The sequence below is a fragment of the Pangasianodon hypophthalmus genome, chromosome 4 (genome assembly GCF_027358585.1).
Source record: "Pangasianodon hypophthalmus isolate fPanHyp1 chromosome 4, fPanHyp1.pri, whole genome shotgun sequence".
NCBI lineage: Eukaryota > Metazoa > Chordata > Actinopteri > Siluriformes > Pangasiidae > Pangasianodon > Pangasianodon hypophthalmus.
In genome coordinates this window covers 29615406-29634958 of record NC_069713.1, presented here as the reverse complement: position 1 = coordinate 29634958, position 19553 = coordinate 29615406, and the positions used below count along the sequence as shown (strand labels likewise).

The window sequence follows — 19553 nt, the reverse complement described above, 5'->3', positions numbered from 1 at the left end:
TAGACATGTCACCTGTCCACTAGGGGACGCCACATGTTTAAACTGCAGCATGGAACAGGTGTGTACCGATACCGAAGCTTCAGCTCACAATTATCACATAACCTGTATTATGGTTTACAACATTATCATGTCTCATGTGATCATGGTTTTAAACAATTACAGTACAGGTGTGTCATCGATCTTTGATTTGAGCATCTTTTGATACTTTTTTCCATTTTAAACCATTAAATAATGTTTACTTTTTTGTCTACTAATTTACTATTTTTTTTTCCTTTTTACTATTTACTTATTTAAATATAATAATTATTATTTTTCCTTTGTACTATTTATTTAATTATCATTTATCTTTGTTTTATTAGCAGTAATATGCATTTAATTTACCCTGTTCAGGAAAATGCATTTCCATATATTCAGTATTAATTAATTAATTAATTAGAAATAAATAAAAAATACATTAATACATTGCATTAGTGCATTAATATATATATATATATATATATATATATATATATATATATATATATATATATATGTGTGTGTGTGTGTGTGTGTATTCTTTCAATGAATCTGACTCAGTATAATATATAATTTATTTTTGTTAAATAAATTCAACACATCGTTTTTGTTAAATCTTACATTAATCTATCTATAGATATATATTTGTTTGTTTATTTGTTTGTTTTGTCAGCAGTGATAATCATATGAGGATCATTTCCCTCACTGAATGAATTTTTTTTTATTTATGATTGATTTGTTTGTTTGGTGTAAATTTAAATGTTAAATGTAAGTTAGTTAGTTATTGTACGTGTTTGTTTGTTTGTTTGGTTGTTTGATGAGCATTAATAATCATATGCATGTCGTTCACCTGACTCAGGTAAATGAGTTTCTGTGTGACGTAGGCGCGCCTCTGTGCGTGGCTGTGTGTGCGCATGCGCACTCGGCGCTGTTGAAGCCTTGGCGTTGGTCGCGCGCTGCCGGTCAGAGTTTATGGAAAAACGAGGAAACGCGCTGTTTGTTTATTTGTCGCTTTAGTGGTGAGATTTTCACTTCCTGTGCGAGGAAACGTTTCTGTTTTCAAACAAAAAAAAAGTGACTCTGAGCGCTACAGGTTGTTTACTCTCATGCTGTAGAGAGGCTCGCGCTTTGCGTACCTGTCGCGCGGATTTGTTTGTCCCCCTCCACCCTCCGGTTCCCCGGTGAGGAGCACGCGATGCCGTTGGGCCTGCGGAAGAAGAAGAAGTCGCGAGAGAGCTCGAGCCTGGTGGAGAATGAGGAGGTCAGTGGAGGAGGTGGAGGTGGAGGAGGAAGCGGCGGAGGGCACGCGGGAAAGAGCGCGGCGATGAACGGAGGCGGCGGCGGCGGCGGCGGAGGGCTCGCGCCACCACCCGCAAACCTGCGCCCCAAACTCGTGTTCCACACGCAGCTCGCGCACGGCAGCCCCACCGGCCGCATCGAGGGCTTCAGCAACGTCAAAGAGCTGTACGCCAAAATCGCCGAGGCGTTCAATCTCAGCTCGTCTGAGGTAATAAAAGCTTATTCCCAAATCATGCACAAACAAACAAACTGAACAAGTACAAAGAAACCAAATGCTTTAAGAAACCAAATATGAACTGAGAGCACAGGTCAAAGGTGCACGAGCTAAAAAAAAAAATGAAGAGGAAGTGAGTTTATTGTGACCTTTTACTGAAAACTTTCAGAGAAATGGTAGTAGACAGTTAGTGGAGTGAACCATCAGGTGTACACCTGTTCCACTTTTACCTAGAAAGGTTGTAGAGGAAGTTGATCTTTATTAAATAAAGGTACACTATATATCCACATTCCAGGTGTAACAGGTGTAGCTCTGAAGGGGACCACCCCAGCAACACACATCAGCGTGAAACCAAGTGTGAACAGAAAGCATTAATGAAGCTTCATATGGACCAAACTCTACAAAAAACAACATACTAAACTGTACCTTTCCTCATCACTGAGGTGCTACACCTTTTCTACCCTTAACGTGTAGCTTTCACCTGGAAATGTGGATATAGTGCACCTTTAAACATGATTTAATCTACAGAAATGGACCCTAATTAACTCTTGTACCTATATTTTTCTGAGAGTGGAGAGTACATGATGAAAAATGAGAGAAAAACGAACTTCGCACAAGCATTAAGCATTATTTCTAGTTGATATTTTAGCTGGGTTTGCCGTAGGTGTGCCCCGGTGTTTCCTATCTGATTCTTTTCATCCAAACTATGCGCAGAACGTCGATTATCGAGGTGTGTGCTGATTTGAATGAGGCTCGGTGTATGTCTGGTAATGCTTTCTGAGTTCAGATATAATCTGTGGTTTGTTCATGATTTTCATAACAAGCAGAAACGTGTGCTGTGTTTGGTGTACAGATAATATGATATCTCTCTGTATGTTAAAAATACGATGGAGTTGAAATGTTCAGAGGAAGCTTTAAAACTCAGATATGGAGAGTGCAGGTTTAGAGAACACCGTGATGCACCTTTCTGTCGTATGTTTTATGTCAGTGATTGTGCTGTTAATATGTAACCAACACACACCACATCATCAATGTCACCTGAGAAAAGAGGAAACGTTAAACGGCCCTAAGGAAAAAAAAGATGTGTGTGTGTATATGTATATGTATATAAATTAAGCATTATCTATCTAATGTTTGTGGATTTGATGTGCAGTGTACACTAAAGTTTGTAGAGAGGCGATTATTCATTCCGGATGAATCCATGAAACCAGTCGAGCAGGTCATCAGGCTCAGTGGGTGTGGGGTGCCAAAACTTTACTGGAAGGCAAACAGCGTGACGTGTTGACTGTTAGTCATTTATTAACCAGTGAAGCGTCAAAAAAAAAAAGTCACAGAGAATGTACGCCGTGGTAATGAGTAATCTGTAAATACTCCAAAATATAACGTGATGCCTGAGAACTAATGGTATTAGAAATATGTGTGTTTGTGTGTGTGTGTATATATAATGTATGATACCTTAATTAGTATATCAGGAAAAATACACACATTTATGTGTATGTGTGTGTGTTTTTCCTGATACACTCTTAAAAAATTATTTTACGCCCTTAAAAAGGGTACTAAACAGTACCTGAATGATGATAAAGGTACAAAAGATAAGGGTACCACCCTAGCCTCAAGGATGGCTACAGTTTAGCACACTTTCTTCTAACGCACAAAACTAGCAAAACAGAGACTAGCAAAGCATTAAAAAAAAAAAAAAAAAAAAGCCACACACACCTGAGTTTAATGACACATCTTAATTCAACATTTACAGAAATACACTGTAAGAACACTATACACAACAAGAAACAGGATGAAAAACATACAGCTGATTACAGCCGTAAATATTTACACACACATGCACAGCATTAGCTAACCTATCAAGCTAACATAATATAGCCCTGATCTCACGATAGACAGCTAAGTATTCATCTAGCTGATGTTAATTACCTCACCAGCAGCTAGAGGTCACCATCTTAGCCAAGTTTGCTAACAAATAGGATGTACTGTGAAACCATTAGCCAAGGTTGCTAGCATGTGAACCAACCTGCAGCTAGCTATTCTTATGTGTAAAAGACAATTACAGTATTTTGTGTTTCCGGTTTGATAGAGTTAGATTAGACAAGAAGCACAAGCAAAATGTTTTAAGAGTACTATAAGAATGATAACTCTTGAGACTTTTACACTCTAACACCACATACTGCATTATTGAATGCTAACACGCTGTGACAGACACAGAACTAGCAAAACATTTGGGGGGGGGGACACAAAGCAGAGTTTAAAGATATTTCATAATTCAACATGTACAAAAACACATTAAGTAGCAGGATGAAAAGTTACATTAAAATAGAGTTTTGTGCTCTTAAACAAATGCAATTATCCAAATTATCCAAGCTAACTAAACATAGCACTGGACTAAATATAGTACGTATGGATACTATACTTTAACATTAGGCTAGCGGTTCTTTTGTGTTAACCAGTAGTCAAGGCTGCTAGCGAGCGAGCAGGCATCAAGCTAACGATTATATGATTATATCTGTTAGCTAAGTTTGGTGCATCTGGTTGCATCTGCTGTTAAAAAATAAAGCTATCAATCGAATATCAAACATCAAAATACAGCTTTGCTCCCTTAGACAAATGGTCACTATATTAGGCAAGTTTTCTAACAAATATGATACTGAATAAACCAGTTTCCAAGGTTGTTAGCAAGCTAACTAACATTAGGCTAATTATTCTGTTATGTAAAGCCGTAGCCAAGGTTGCTAGCAAGCTAACAGCCGTTTGTAATTATGTCCATTTTGGTAATAGAGCTAATATCCTGCTAATAGTGGTGTTATGCCATTTTAATTCTCTTTAACTCTCCAAAATGAGGAGAAGTCTCTCTTTTTCGGAGTAATGCACACAGTACTCTTTGAACACGTGATGTATGATGAAGATGAGGTGAAATTATGACCTGATTAAGTCACATGATATGACTTGTGTGTTGTTGAAGTTGTTAGTGTGTGTTTGAGTCTTGTCCATTCACAGTTAGATTATTTAACGGCGAGAGGCTTTGCTAAATGATCAGCGCTGGCTGTATTGCTGCCTCGGGGCTTTCACAGGAAGTCCCTCACGTCCTGCGCAGTGGGAACGGCTGAAAACGATGATAAAACTCTCAGCCGTCCTGTAGACGTGTCTAAACTCGTGTCCAAATATTAAATGTCATCTAACAGAGCAGGTGTAATGTTAAGCTGACTTTGTGAAACAGTAGAAATGCAAAGAAAGATGGCTTTATTCGAAAACTATTCTAGCGTATAATCAGAGGATGCCGCGAATAGAAATTACAGCGTTATTGTTTAGTTGATGGAGAGATTCGAGTCGTCTGTTTGTAAATCCAGCATAAGGTAAGTAAGGAATACAACTTGGGAGCCTGCTGCTGTAGGGAAATAATCAACGATGGGGCGGAGTCACTGTTACCACCGGAGGTTAATTATTTTCCCACAACAGCACGTGTTTTATTCCTCTTATGTAACAGTCATTTGCCAACAATTAACATTTTTTAACTACAAGTCATACTTTTATCTGTTTGTAGTTAAATAGTTAAATTTTAGTATTGTGGAACTTTAAGGAAACAGGTTTCCATTATGACTAAAGTTCTAGTGACTCTAAACAGTCAATTCTTCATGTTCCCAAACCAAAATATTCGCAGAATAAGAAATCGCAAAATATAAACTCCTCTTTCCTGAAGACTTTCCTGTGACAGAAAACGTAGTCAGACTGAAACTGGAGACTCCTTCCGACAAATCTTAACAGAAAACTTCACAATTCTCAGTGATGTTTTTCTTTGTTAAGAAGACTTTAAATAAAATGAAATGAAATTGTATTATTTTAATTTTAAAAATGTGTTTAAAATGTGTTGTTTTTTTTTTTTTAAACAAAAAAAAAGTTTTATTATTAGGTTAGATGCACAGATAAGGGAAGCTAAGACTTTTCAGAGAAAGAAGCTTTGTTGCTCTACTCCGATATCAGCTTTGTATAGGATACAAAATACGAGATAAAACACAATTTATTTTCGTCCATCTGACACTACGTTTTCCAACAGACGTTTAAATCATTCTACTTTAGTCATCGTGATAGACTGAATCACTCGGCGATTTCAGATGCCATCGTCAATCACCACAAGCTGAGTACAATATCATTTATTGAGTAAAAGTTTTAAATATGCTAACAGGTCTGAAATGCAATTTATAGCAATGAATGTTTTTTCCTTTAAACAGGATTAGTTCATAATTTTGTATTATGGTGTTACAATTTGAACTGACTTTGAACTGACTTTGTGAGAAAATTAGGCTACAGATACTTTTGCTAAATTACAAATTCGGATTAGCAAGTGTGAATCATCTTTTCACATAATAAGGGAATATACTTGTAGCCTGTTCATATAAGAAATATTGTAGTATTGAAGTTTTTTATGTTTCATACAACACTTTTATCAAGGCACATACATGATCACACTGCTAGCAATATAGTAATGGATACAGAATACGTCCCCCTATAAAGACAGGGTGAATAGGGTGTGGTTTGGGACACGTCCTCTGTGGACTTCCTGTCACTGACGTATGAAGCCATGTTGGAGTGTGCTGTGATCTGTGATTTGACTTTACTGCACTGGACAAAGTCTGTTTATTAGGAGCGTCAGTGAAAGAGACAGTCACATGTCCGAGCTCTCTGTGACTTTTCTTAGCACAACCGACAGCTCATTTGTTTAGATTTTGAATGCTGGTGTTGTTGGATTGCGTCAAACGTCTTGTGTACGTTAGCTTCAGAAGCAGGATAATGCTGAAATGGAGAAAATGTGTGTTCAAGTACAGCAGCTGAAAATATCAGAATGTCAAATAACTAAACCTAACCCGATTCCTGTTCATCATGCAGATGAGTTGGCCTCAGTCTTCCCCATTAGGTCATTAGGTCATAGTATTGTGAGGAAAATATCACGATAGCTGAGGACGTTTTCATGATACGCGATTCGGCTCGTCATGACAACTCGGATTTGACTTCAGTATTGCTATCAAAGTGAAGAAATTAATCTGAAATTCGTTCACCTTGGAGAAAATGATGGAGAAATGAAGAAATATTAAGAAATGTATAAATGCTCCAGGTGTAGAAATGTGCTTGTTTTTTTAGCGAGACAAGAAGTGACATAAGCTACGAACATTAGCCACACTTCCTCTGAGGCTAAAGGCTAATGTAGTCACTTGAGTTTTCTCCTCAGGCATCAGCTCTACCCTGATGCACATTGTGAGATATGGTTAAAGATATCGTACACCCCACACTGCCCCCGGACAGAAACAAAATATCCAGCTCCCTCCGCCCGTGCGCGTATTGTACACTTGTGAAACTCTCTGGCTCTTTTGTTCCTCAGCTGAGTGGAATGTATTCGAACACACAAGCACAGCCAGGTTAAGAACGAAGTTTCGGTGTGTCTTGTAGCACTTGCTTATTGTATTGATGTTAAAGAATTAGAGAGCAGTACGCCTTCTCATGGATGTATTAAAGAAGAAGGATGTATTAAAGATTCACATGTGCCAATACGAAGTTTTTAAGTCATTTTAATTTGTACGTTTGAATATTAACATGATACTGATCGAGGATTTTAACCACCTCATTCAGGGGGTTAAGAACACACACAATGCTGCCGTTTTATTTGTCTAAACTTACAAACTATATGCTGCCTTCCAAATGGGGCAAAAAGGCCAAAAATTCTGCATAAATAACCTCCTCCAGGGTACTAATGATATTTTTCATAAACATAGAAATACTGTGCATCGTGTGTACTCAAGCTATGCCAAAAGAACCTTGCGAAGAAACAACAAAATGTCTGCTTAAAAGGTAATGAAGTAATAAATTAGTGTCGCTAGTCACATTAGCCTCAGTTTTTAAATCGCAGAAATAAAAAACTCGCTGCTTGCTAGCTGAGGAACATTTAAAATGCGTATGAAAAACTACAGCCCCATTTACACCTGTGTCATGTTTCAGGTGTCATGTTTCAGGATGAAGATAATCCACATAAAAATGAAAGCGTAAACACACCTGAGACGCAGTTTTAAATCTGATCTCTCAACCCACTATGAGAAGTCAGTGACGCAAACACGTTCAACACGCGCAAATGTCTCTCCAAGCCACATTTGACAACCAAAACCCCTCCCAAAAGCTGACGCATGAGCTCCATAAATGTCTTTAGCGAGAAAACGTTAATGAGATTAAAAGCAACATCTTATCACTGGATGTTTCTGTTGGTGTTTGAATGTAATCAGCTAATTTGCATATTAACATTAAAATGTAATACAGCTCTTGGATTTCACTCTGGCCAACTGGAGACGCATTTGACTACGTGTGTAATGGTGCGGGGTTTAAAATCTTTACTAGGATACAATTCTGATAGGAAATGAAACAGCCAGGTAGAAATAGGGTCTTAAGTGTTCAGTGAATTTGATTAAATTCAATATTTATAACAAAAAAATTATTAGAAAAAACTAATTGAAAAATGATGTCTCATTCAGGCTGTAAACAAACCAGTCCAGTGCCGCTATTAAATTTGTCCAAAATAAAGATATTTAAGAGAAAATGTGCCGAAGTGTTCTATTCCTCTTATACCACAGCAACGATTACAATGTTTTATTTCTTATTTTATTTATAGTTATATAATGTTGTGGAATGTCCACAGAACAAGTTAGTCCCTGTTATTGCATCGATAAACAGTCATTCCCTCACCAACCTCTCTCTCTTTCTCTCTCGTAAACGTAATAAGACAAAAACGCAGCTCGTCATGTTACAGAGAAGCAACGCAGAGAACCGCAAAGTGTAAACTCCTCTGTCCTGAAGATGCAAGCGAATGTTACACTGGAGACTCCTTCCGTAAACGTTAAATAAACATCTCCTTAAAGAAAACGTCACCATATCAATGATTATGTATATTTTTAATTTGTTTATGTGGAGCGTCCGCCGTACAATTAATATAAACCTGTCATATACAGCTTCGCTACTGTCAGAGCTGCTGTTATAGAAAATTAATCAACACCTTCTGACCAATCAGAATCGAGAATTCAACAGAGCCATCATACAAGATGGACTGTCTACATATTCGCGCATTCAAGCAAACCGCTAAAAATGACGTTAGAACGTTTATTCTTTGGTAAGTTACTTTCGGGGGGAAAAGTATAAGAAATGTACAGCTAAAATATAAATGTTGAAAATTATTTAAAGCCGAGAGCAATGGTCAATTAAGGTGTTATAAAATGTTAGAATATAGAATATTTCTGAAGTAGCCGAAATGTTTTAAAAAAGAATGAACGAATTTACGCTAAACCTTGTCTATAACACGTGTAAAGTGTTTGTTCCCAGCGTCATGGCGGCTCAGGCTAATGATTGTTCATGTATTACTGCTGATGCGCGTTCCTGACCGCTGTAACTCCACTCACACAGTCACGTTATGAGTCGTTTAATGAGCAGTCTTTCCTGTGTAAAGCCTCGTGTCAGAATCAGCATTTTAACCCGGTTAATGTTTAAAGGCTGAACTTGTTTTGGTTAATTAGTGTGCCGGAATAAGAAACCCCCCCACGACCCTAACCAAAGATAAAGAGGTCACCTAAAATAAATGCATGAATGAAAGAAAGAATAAGTAACCAGAGAAGTAAGGGATTTAATAAGGCATGGTTTAGATTTGTGTGATATTTATTTATATTTGCTGTTTTAAGAAAAAATTACATGAAAAGATTTAACCATCCAGAAAGGTAGTGTGAAGGTAGCCTAAAGCTACGTTCACACATGCAGCGATTTACTATGAAGTCACCAGTAGGCTTTCGTACTACTGGTTGCCGTAGTCACAACTAGCATTCCACTTCTGTCAAACAAACAAATCAGTTTTCTCGCTGCTAAATTTAAACATTCTGGAGGGATACATGCATGGATCACTTGTGCTCTACTGTCTTGACTCCCTTTGGTAGTCGCTGCACCAAGTCGCTCCAAATTTGCACAAAGTTAAACTTTTCTGAACTTTGTTGCGTCTCTGGACACGCCCACATCTAGTCGCCATCGTTGCTGTCACTCATGCTGCCGGAAGTTGCCACCTCTCATTGAAAATGAATGGTCTCCGGTTGCTTTGTCGCTGCCAGTCACTGTACGTGTGAACGTACCTTAAAAACGCTCATTTCCACCGTTTCAGGTTTGAGTAGAGTAGGGCAAGGTGTAATAATATTATCAGCTGTGTGGTCTGGAGCTGCTTACCGGCAGTGCCAAGCGCAAAAACTCAGCTGGATGGTGTATTTTTAGTTGATCTGCAGTAATTAGGGAGGGAAAGCCTGGCATATTCTTGAGAGAGAACTCTCACTAGCGTACTCCGATGTTAAATTGTGGAGCTCGGTTCAAAATGCATACGGGTTGGTCATGTGATTAAAGTAAACCTCACTGGATATCATGGCAAGTGATGAAATCGTTATATTGCACACAACTCGCATGGTTATGTAGTGGTGTTAACAAGAGTACACCCCCTCTGAGAAGGTTCTGAGAAGTCTACACTAGGAGTATTTTATTCCTAGCTTATCCTGGCAGATAGTTTCAACAACCAGAAAGAAAGAAAAACTCTACTCCTTTTTGACTTTAGTAAAAATTAGAGTTTTAAACAGCTATGTATCTGATACTGTATGTATAGCTTGTGCTTCTCGCTCCAAATCCCACCACCTGCTGCACTACACTCATCAGCCAGTGCGCGTTCTAGCTGACGGAAAAACGATGTTTACTAGGAGGATTAGTTAGCATAAATGGATTACAGATCCTTTTAAAAGTAAAATCCAGCACAAACCCATCATGTAACTCGCGCACCTCATTTTTAAACTTATCTAGAGAAAATAAAGACATTAACCAGACTCGACTAACATCTTTAACGTACAATGTGAGAAAAGAACACCACAGCTCAGAGACAAAAAGTTGGCTAAAGACTTGCTGACTTTTTGTCAAGGGTGTAAATGTAATGTGCTCCATGATCATATACACGTCTATATTAATGCTGTTAACTAGCTAACTAATGTTACGTCACATTAGCTACCACTTTTAACTTCGATTTCGAGGCGAACAAAACATGGGACTTGGCAGCACACTGGGGCTTTTACCTGCCTGGTGTGTTAGATAATAAATTAATGATTTCTAGAATTAACCACAGAGTGTAACTGTTTGAAAGTTAAAGTAGTTGTGGTGGATTGAACACCTCGGAGTCCAACATCCAAGTCGTCATCTTACGGTAGTTCTGATATGGACGCATTATTAATACCGTCTTTGAAAATGCCACGTTTTAAACGTACCATGATTCATCGAAATCTGTGAGTGACGTTAAATTAATTCATCGTGAATTGTTCCTGCAGTGAAATAAAAAAGAAAAAAAAAAAAAACCTTAACTCTTTTTTTTTTTTTGCCACATACGCATCCACTTTTTCATTATTTGGAGAGGAAGAATTTTGCAAAAGTGTTGGCCCTCATGAGCGTGTGTGTGTCTGTGTGTGTGTGTGTGATTAGCTTGTTACAGATAGGTGAGGGTGTGTGTGAGTGGCTGGAGCTTTTCCTACTATGGGTGACGCGTCAGAATGGAGGTAGAGAAACATCCTGTGCTTTTTAAGACGTGTCCGTGAGAGGCAGCGTGATGTCAGTGGCAGCCTTGGCAACAGATCTGTGGGCGTCTGTGAATTCGCCACAGATAACACTTAGTGTGTGTTCAGTGAGTCCTTCCATTCTAAAATCCCCCCCGCCAACCCATGCACTCTTTTAATCCATGCCTCTTTATACGCTCTGGTAACCAAGGGCAACGTGCCTATGAGTGAGAGAGTGTGTGTGTGTGTGTGTGTGTGTGTGTGTGTGTGTGTGTGTCAGCTGATGTGTATCCAGAGAGCTTGCAATACACAAAGGGCAGAAAACAGGCCTGGTCTTTTTTTTTTTTTTTTTTTTTTTTTCCTGCCTCCAAAGGGCACGCTGATTAACTTGTACAGTCCGTTTTTTTTTTTTTTGTTTTTTTTTTTTGTTTTTTTTTTAATCTTTTTATGACCACACACATTCCTTGTCTTTTCTGTTCAAAGGTCAGAGAGCATGTCGGGAGATCTTTAAGATCGCCTGCTGGTAACGAGCCAAATTGGCTTTTAAACGCAGCTGCTTGTTGTCCTGTTTGTATTAATAGCCGGTGATCATCATAATGTATTTATGGCATTGTAATATTAGCGTGAGACGAGTGCAATGTATGACCGCCTGCTAGCACGTCTTTTAAATCTGGTAGGTTGCCAGATATCACATTAAACGATTTAGAACTCTGTTATCATCTAAGACAATAAACATGCTGTAATTTCAGACTAATTATTCCTCATGTATTGTTCGTAAATACAAAATGCTTGTTTCACACAAGTGGATTAAATAAATGTGTGTAATTGTTGTTGGTGTGGCGACGTTTCCTTGCAGAGATGTTTGTGGAAGGAGTCTCCAGTGTTAGTGAGGTAAAGCTGTAACTTCAAGGTTTTTTTTCCCGTCTTGTTCATTTGAAAAGGGGGAGAAAAAGAGAGGCTGGTGAGGGAATGACTATTATAGCAGTTTATAGCTGCTGTAATGTAATTGAGAACAGGAACTAGCTTGATACACAGATGTTCCACAGCATTAAATGTAACTATAAATGGATAAAAAGTGTGATGTGTCAACTTTTAAAACTAAAATTTGTAGTCGTTGGCAAACTGCTGTGGTGTAAGAGGAATAAAACACTGTGATGTGATTTTATAGGAAAATAATCAACTTCAGGGTTGGAACGATAACTCCGCTTCATCACATCACTCCATTGTTGATTATTTTACAATAACAACACGTCCAACACGTGAGTTTTTTATTCATTAAATATCATGTAAGTGATCACAGTGCGGCATTCTTACAATAACGGATAGTTCTAAATGTTAGCGCTTGATAAAGTTCTTAACATTAATCTGCTGAATAAGTGAACAGATATTTGGTCATGAATAAGGTTAATGAAGGGATAGTAAAGCTGACTAGCATGCTAGCTAATTAGCGTTTAATCCTGACAGAGAGCGCAGTGACATAGAGCTGTTATAAACTTTAACTGTATGTTACTGATAACTTGCTAACACAATTGTAAATTCACTGCTGTAGCGTTTTTTGTTTTTTTTCTTCCCACTGATAAACCTGACACACTCACACAGTGCATTATGGGTAACAGACACTGTATGAACTGTAGCGAAGGTTAAAATGGTTCATGTTTTTGTAACGACACTAAATAGACGTGAAGTCTGGCGTTCAGGACGGAGCCTTGCTTAGGGAAATGAAATGATTTGCATGCACTCGAGTCCCAGCAGAACGCTCTTGGGTCTGTTGATACACATCAACCATTATTTTTAAAATAAACAAATTATTTGGTCTGGATGTTCCTCGTTTCAGTGCTCTGCAGCACGCCCTGGACTCAGTTTTTAATTTCATCTTTATTTAACCTTTGAAAAATTCATACCATAACCGCCTTTCATAATTATTGCATGCTAAGGAGCTGGAGTTACACATTTTATCCGTCTGCTTGTAAATATTTAACGTAACGCTTTACTCTTTTCCAAAAGAAGCTGCTTAATGTTGTATATTGACTTTTCTTGTCACAGATCCTGTTCTGCACCCTGAACACACACAAAATCGACATGGAGAAGCTGCTCGGAGGCCAGATAGGTCTAGAGGACTTCATCTTCGCTCATGTGAAGGGCATCAAAAAGGAGGTGGAGGTGTTCAAGGCCGAGGATGCGCTGGGCCTCACCATCACAGACAACGGCGCTGGATACGCCTTCATCAAGGTACAACTGAGCGGGAAAACATTCCATCCCCAAAACCGTTTCTTGTATATCACAATCTCTGGTTTTGATCACAACACCCATTGCAGTGAAGCATTTTTCCACAAAGCTAACAAGGAAGGTGGGGGAAAACATCTCAATTTTACGCAAATGAGAAGCAAATATCACCGAATGGCAGCCAATCAAATTGTTTTATGTAGCAGAGACAGGGACAGCTGGTATAATTCGACTACCCTGCCTAAACCTCATGGTTTTCATACATAAAAAGACGCCAATAGAGGGACGTATATGTTGGAAGGTGGATTATTTTGGATTTGTGCGGAACCGAGCGCAACAGCACCACCAGCATTCGTAAGAAAAACACACAGAATGGTATGAAGAAGTAAGAATTGAGGCTGGGGCTGATTTCTTTCTAACCCAGGCCGTAGACTCATTCGGTGACAGTCGTGTCAGGTGATCACATCGAGGGACACAGATTCAATCTCCTTTCGTGCTGATATTTCTCACGCACATCTATGACACTATAACAGAAATTTTTGTGTTGTTTTCTCAAAAAAAAAAAAAATTAAATAAATAAATAATTAACAGGCCACTCAGAACAATCTTTGTGATGTCGTATCACAGTCATGACGTTTCTACACTGTTTCTTTGGCTAAAATCTCTCACATGGTATCTTATATAAAATATTATATTAAATCTAGCTAGCTTGCGTGAGCTTGTTATTAAATGAACTAGCTAGCATTGCAGAGTAAGTTAGCATTACATAAATAACCTGTTAGCTAATAGTTTTGTAAAACAAGGTAGACGGTTTTTAAATGCAGTAGGCTTTTTGATGTTTGGTCTGCTAGCTAGTAGCTATTAAATATAGATAGCTGGCTAGCTTTACACCAAGGGGTTACTGGTGTAGCTAAAGCTGGTGTGCAACTTGGATGAAGCCTCAAGGGACATTATATAAAGTGGGTTATCATCACAGGCAGGAGAATTCTCAATGTTTAATAATTAATGCATTATTTTCCCCTTAGTACTCTTCAGGCTTCATGTAGTACCTGTTTTTAAAAAAAAAAAAAAAAAAAAAAAAGCCCAAATATTTATTTCCTTTCCCTTTGGCATTTAATCCTACTTTTTAACAAGCCAAGTGCTGAAATCATTGGAGGAGTATAAACAAGTAATAGAACACAACAGGGTGTGCCGTTGCACGGAAAATAATCAACAACAGAGTGGTGTGATGAAGCAGAGTTACCGTTACTACCGCTGAAGTTACAGTAAGGTCAGCAGAGCAGCGAGTTTCTCCGTTATACAAAAGCAGCTCCCAGGTTTCCTCATTTCATTCCTGATCCAGCAGATCATGTTTTTATTCTGGTGACGTTTCCATTTAGCAATGAACTCCTCTGTGTTTGTGTTTCTGAGCTGAAGTAACAGCGACAAGTGCACCATATAATGTGTAAAAGGTGATGAATAAACATAAATAAATAAATGCATTACTCCTTCACGTCATCTGATGTCATTAATGTAGCGTTTATCATGGATGAAGGGAACGTTCTGGCTCATTTGGAATAATTATGTACACATTAAACATGTCCGTGTACACCGTATGATTAGTCTGCTAATTAGTGGTTAGATGGCAATCTGTGTAAATGAACACACTCGGCTAAATTCAGGCAGAAAGCACAGGGACGCTAAATAAATATAACCTCGTGCTAAATGGTACAGATCATGCAGCTAAAGTTATGCTTCATTTTATTGCACGAGTTTGGATTTTGAGCACTTGGACTTAAAGTTCTTTTCCGAAGTTCCATAAATGAGTTGATGCTTTTTATGAAAGTTATAGGGAAAAAAAATTATGTTCAAATATTGCTTATAAGTATAAAACATTGAAGTTGTTTTTTAATTAATTGAAGATCAGAACATTGTTTATTTCTTAAAATATAGAAAAGAGGGAGAGAGAATTTTATGATTCCAGTGTCTAGATTTTGTAAGCTGACCCGCAGCCATTCCTCAGCATTAACATGTGCAGTGCATTATGGGTAATGCATAGTATAAAGCTGCCTGATGTCCTGAGAAGAACACTGACTAGACATGAATTCCATTGATACGTTTGTGCATTTAGCATGAAGGGAATATGGACACCACTTCCTGTGGTAAGAGGAGAGGAAAAGGCTGCCATCTTGTGTTGTTGAAGACGAGGGCTTGAAATGTACTTACAGGCCCAGTGTGGCTTTGCATTATTATTATTATTATTATTATTATTGTTATTATTATTATTATTATTATTATTGACAGTTTGGTCAAATTAAACAGACATCCAGTTTGTCCAGTTCAAAACCATCAGAAACTGAAGCGTGGCTGTAGACACTAATAAAAGTTTGCACACACTTTATTAATTGCTGTATGTTAACACATTTTTCCTGGAATAAAGTAAGTATTTAGTAAGTCTAAGTAAGGAAGAATGTAAGTTTACTGCTTGGAAGCTTTTGTAGCTTCTAAACAGGTCTGAGTTACTTAAACTGAGTTAAATAAAGGAATACACAGAACATTTCTTAAAGGATTACTCAAGTAAACTTTGGATCAGGTTGCTTTTACAAGCAGAAGCAGAATCCTTGCTGAATGACACTCGACACACAACAAATGAAACACGTTTAAAATGTAATTTGCAGTTCATCGTGCAAACGTGGCTAAGTCTTCATTTGAATGGCCGTATTTGTACTTTATGCAAAACCCAATATTTTCCTGTGTGTGTGTGTGTTTAGCGCATAAAGGAGGGCAGCGTGGCAGACGGCGTGAAGGTGATCTGCGTAGGCGACCACATCGAGTGTATTAACGGGAAGAACATCGTGGGGACGCGGCACTATGAAGTGGCCCGCATGCTCAAGGATCTGCCGAAAGATCAGTCCTTTAAGCTCAAGCTGGTCGAACCTATGAAGGCTTTTGGTAAGGGTTTTTCATTCTTGTTTCTTTTTTACGTCAAAGGTGCAGAACATTTGTTAAGAAACTGAGTAGAATAGTTGATACTATAAGTAAAATAGTGCAACAAAAACATTTCAATTACCTTGTAATCAAGCATCACAGTACAGTATCAGATTATAATAATAATTTAACAGCTCTATTCAGATTAGATTAGTTTATCAGTTGGACATCTGTAATACATATATATATATATATATATATTTTTTTTTTTTTTTTTTTTTAATACACATCTCCTGTGATAAAAAGCTTAAATATAGACAGCAACACAAGACCAGAGGAGGAGTGAGTTTCTAGACGGTTGTATTTTCTACAAACCCAGACATTTGTGTAACGTTGTCACATGATCACACTCCATTTACAACATGGCGTCCAAGCAGTCAAAGAGTAGAGATGCTGGTTTCCCAGGCATTGTGTCTAGTCGAGCTTTTACTGTCCAGGCCAAGTGTATGGTTTAGTGCCTCTTCCATTTTTCATCGAGAAGTGTTTAATATCTGGGGAAGGGTCACTGATTCACAGTCTATGAGACTAAATACGGCAAGTAGCAGCACTCAAACCTTTTTTTTTTTCCCCCTCCAAAGCGATGTGACATCTGCGTAGACCTCCTGTTAATCCTGTCTGAATAGAGCTGTAGACAGCACAAGTGCAGACTTTATCATGTGGTGGACCTTCATGATAATGGTGTATGATTTTTCTGGATTTTCTAAGAAATTGAGATTTTGTATTTTTATTACAGAGATGCTCGAGCCGAGATCAAAAGGAGCCAAGCCTCAGGGGGAGAACCGGATCGGCACGGGCCGAGAGACTCTGAGACTCCGCTCCAAAGGCCCAGCCACTGTCGAGGAAATGGTGAGAAAATATTTCAGGTCACACAGTTATAATGATGTTTGAGTTGATTTTGGTCATTTGTCTGTGTATGTGTTTTTTAAATGCTAAACTCCTCCTTGTGCAGCCCACCGAGTTTGAAGAGAAGGCGGTGAAAAAAGTGGACGACCTCCTTGAGAGCTACATGGGTATTCGAGACACGGAATTAGGTGAACACTGTTTACACTTACCTTGTTCTGTTCAGTGACAGATTGAGCTGAGTCTCATTCAGCCAGGCCTTATTACCTTATAACAACTCGGATATTAGCAATACAAACAATCAGAGATGCCAACTTTACTGCTCTGACAGAGTGAAAAACTCCTAAACCCCTAGCCCTAGGGTTCATAAATTCACAGATTGATTGACACTTTCCCTTACAGTGAGTCTGCTTTTTCTACTAAGCAGAGTTTCTTATTTGGCCCGACTGCTGCTTTAGCAGAGCATAACTTTCAGTCGTCCCCCATGTTGCTGTAACGAGAGGTGAAAAATTGTAAACTACACATTGGACCCTCTGCAATATTGATAAAAATAGAGTTCACAAGCCCTGCACTTCTTCCTATTTTATCATCAGAGATCAGAAACCTCACATTATATTCCCATTATCGTTCCAGTTCTCTGAAGTGAAGTTCACATCAGTCGTGACTGAACAGTGTTCACATGTACAGCATGCTAAACGGCTTATGTACTCATGCTGAATGAAATATTGTAAAGGTCGAACGTTTGTTAAAATGCCGTCCTATTGACACACATCCTCGCGTCTCTCTCCTGCAGCGGCCACGATGGTGGAGGTCGGACGGGACAAGGTGAACCCGGACGAGTTTGCCATGGCTCTGGACGAGGCTCTGGGAGACTTCGCCTTCCCCGACGAGTTCGTGTTTGACGTCTGGGGAGCTATAGGTGACGCCAAGCAGGGACGCTTTTAACTCCAATACAACACGTATACACACTCCGTGACAACTCAGCAATATGACTTGGGATAATGTTTAGTTAAAACAGCATGTGGCAGGTAAAAGGAAATGCTGTTTGATATCACTGTGATCTTAGAACGAACACACACACACACTACAGCTCAATCAATCAAAGTGTACTTATTCCACTGGATAGCATTAAATACAACTTTTGTATCAGGTACATTTTAAATATCGATATTGTCTCCTGTTTGATTGGACACTAACGTCATTGTTTATTGTGTCACTGTGAGGACGCACACTTTTCTGTAGGGCAGAGACAAGAATCGCAGCATTTGGAACACAGCCGTCCACATATCTCGGCAATCTTAAGGATCACTAATAGAATTTTATTAGAATAAATTTAACTGCGCTTTAATTTCCTAATGTTTCACGTCGTGACTGTAACTCGTAAGGCTGATTTGTTACCGTTGTGTAACATCATTCACAACTCGCTTTACATCACTGTTGTTTTGCGTCATCGAAATTATTTCACAAGTTCATCACCGCGGCCTACAACAGGAAATGAGCTCAGTAGAATATAATTCTATATGTGACCATAGTGATAGGCCTGATTTTATTTTATTTTCTTTCCTCCCCTCCCCCCCATCAGTAGGTATCTGATGTTCACTAGTAAGCTCACTAATACAAGGTGAATTATTGTATAACTGGCTGATCACATTTAATCTGCACTTGATCCATGGACTCGTCCCTCAGCAAAATCAGGACGTGCCATAGTCACATGATTTGCCATGAATTAGTGATTAAGGGCACTTTAAAATCACATTTTTTTTTTTATAACTGTCTAAACTGTAGTGCTTATTAGGCATGTGCTGATACTGATACAAATCGGTATATTTAGCTTACACTATATTATGACAGACCACTTGTTTTGTATTCTCAAAAAGGCTACCTAAGTAGGCAGCATTTGTGCTCCTGAGACGGAACGTCATTATTTTTGTCTCATTTGTACTTCCTCTAATTCTGTTTACTCAGAGTTGCAAAAACATTACACAACCGTGTCGCAATATGCACGTGTTGTGATAGATAAATTTACGTATCAGCACACGCCTAGTCATTTTTAAATTGTGTTTTGTATATAACTAACACTGAAAATTTTGTTTTGTGAAAGAATTTCAGATTCTGCATTTCTTCAGTTTGGCCCAATGAAGGATTACACGAATCCGTCTTGATCATGTTATAATATATTTATCACTGCGCATGGAAAGATGTTATAGTAACTTTAGACAAGGGTGATTTTTGGAAACTAACCTAACCTTTTTTTTTTTTTTTGTACAGAATATGAATATTTAGTAATCGTCATTTTATAGCTGGATAGATTTGTAATCTTTTAATTTATTTGTTCAATAAAATCATTTAAAACACTGACCTGGTGCTGATGCCTTGCCTGCTCATTTCTGCTACTGTAAAAT

At 38.3% G+C, this 19553-nt stretch overlaps 1 protein-coding gene across 1 annotated transcript; it reads left to right on the top strand.

Annotated features, from left to right (window-relative positions):
• Positions 1 to 895: 895 nt before the first annotated feature.
• On the top strand, positions 896 to 19527 carry gipc2 (GIPC PDZ domain containing family, member 2). The gene is made up of 6 exons (XM_026936503.3): positions 896 to 1522; positions 13165 to 13350; positions 16095 to 16275; positions 17045 to 17157; positions 17261 to 17342; positions 17945 to 19527. Exons 1-6 carry the CDS (start codon positions 1211 to 1213, stop codon positions 18094 to 18096), a joined length of 1026 nt encoding a protein of 341 aa, XP_026792304.2. The 5' UTR covers positions 896 to 1210; the 3' UTR covers positions 18097 to 19527.
• The last annotated feature ends 26 nt before the right edge of the window (positions 19528 to 19553 follow it).

Coding starts and splice junctions, on each gene's coding strand:
- gipc2 (XM_026936503.3), top strand. CDS start 1,211: ATGCCGTTGGGCCTGCGGAAGAAGAAGAAGTCGCGAGAGAGCTCGAGC. Junction 1,523..13,164: donor TCAATCTCAGCTCGTCTGAG/GTAATAAAAGCT, acceptor TTCTTGTCACAG/ATCCTGTTCTGCACCCTGAA. Junction 13,351..16,094: donor CTGGATACGCCTTCATCAAG/GTACAACTGAGC, acceptor GTGTGTGTTTAG/CGCATAAAGGAGGGCAGCGT.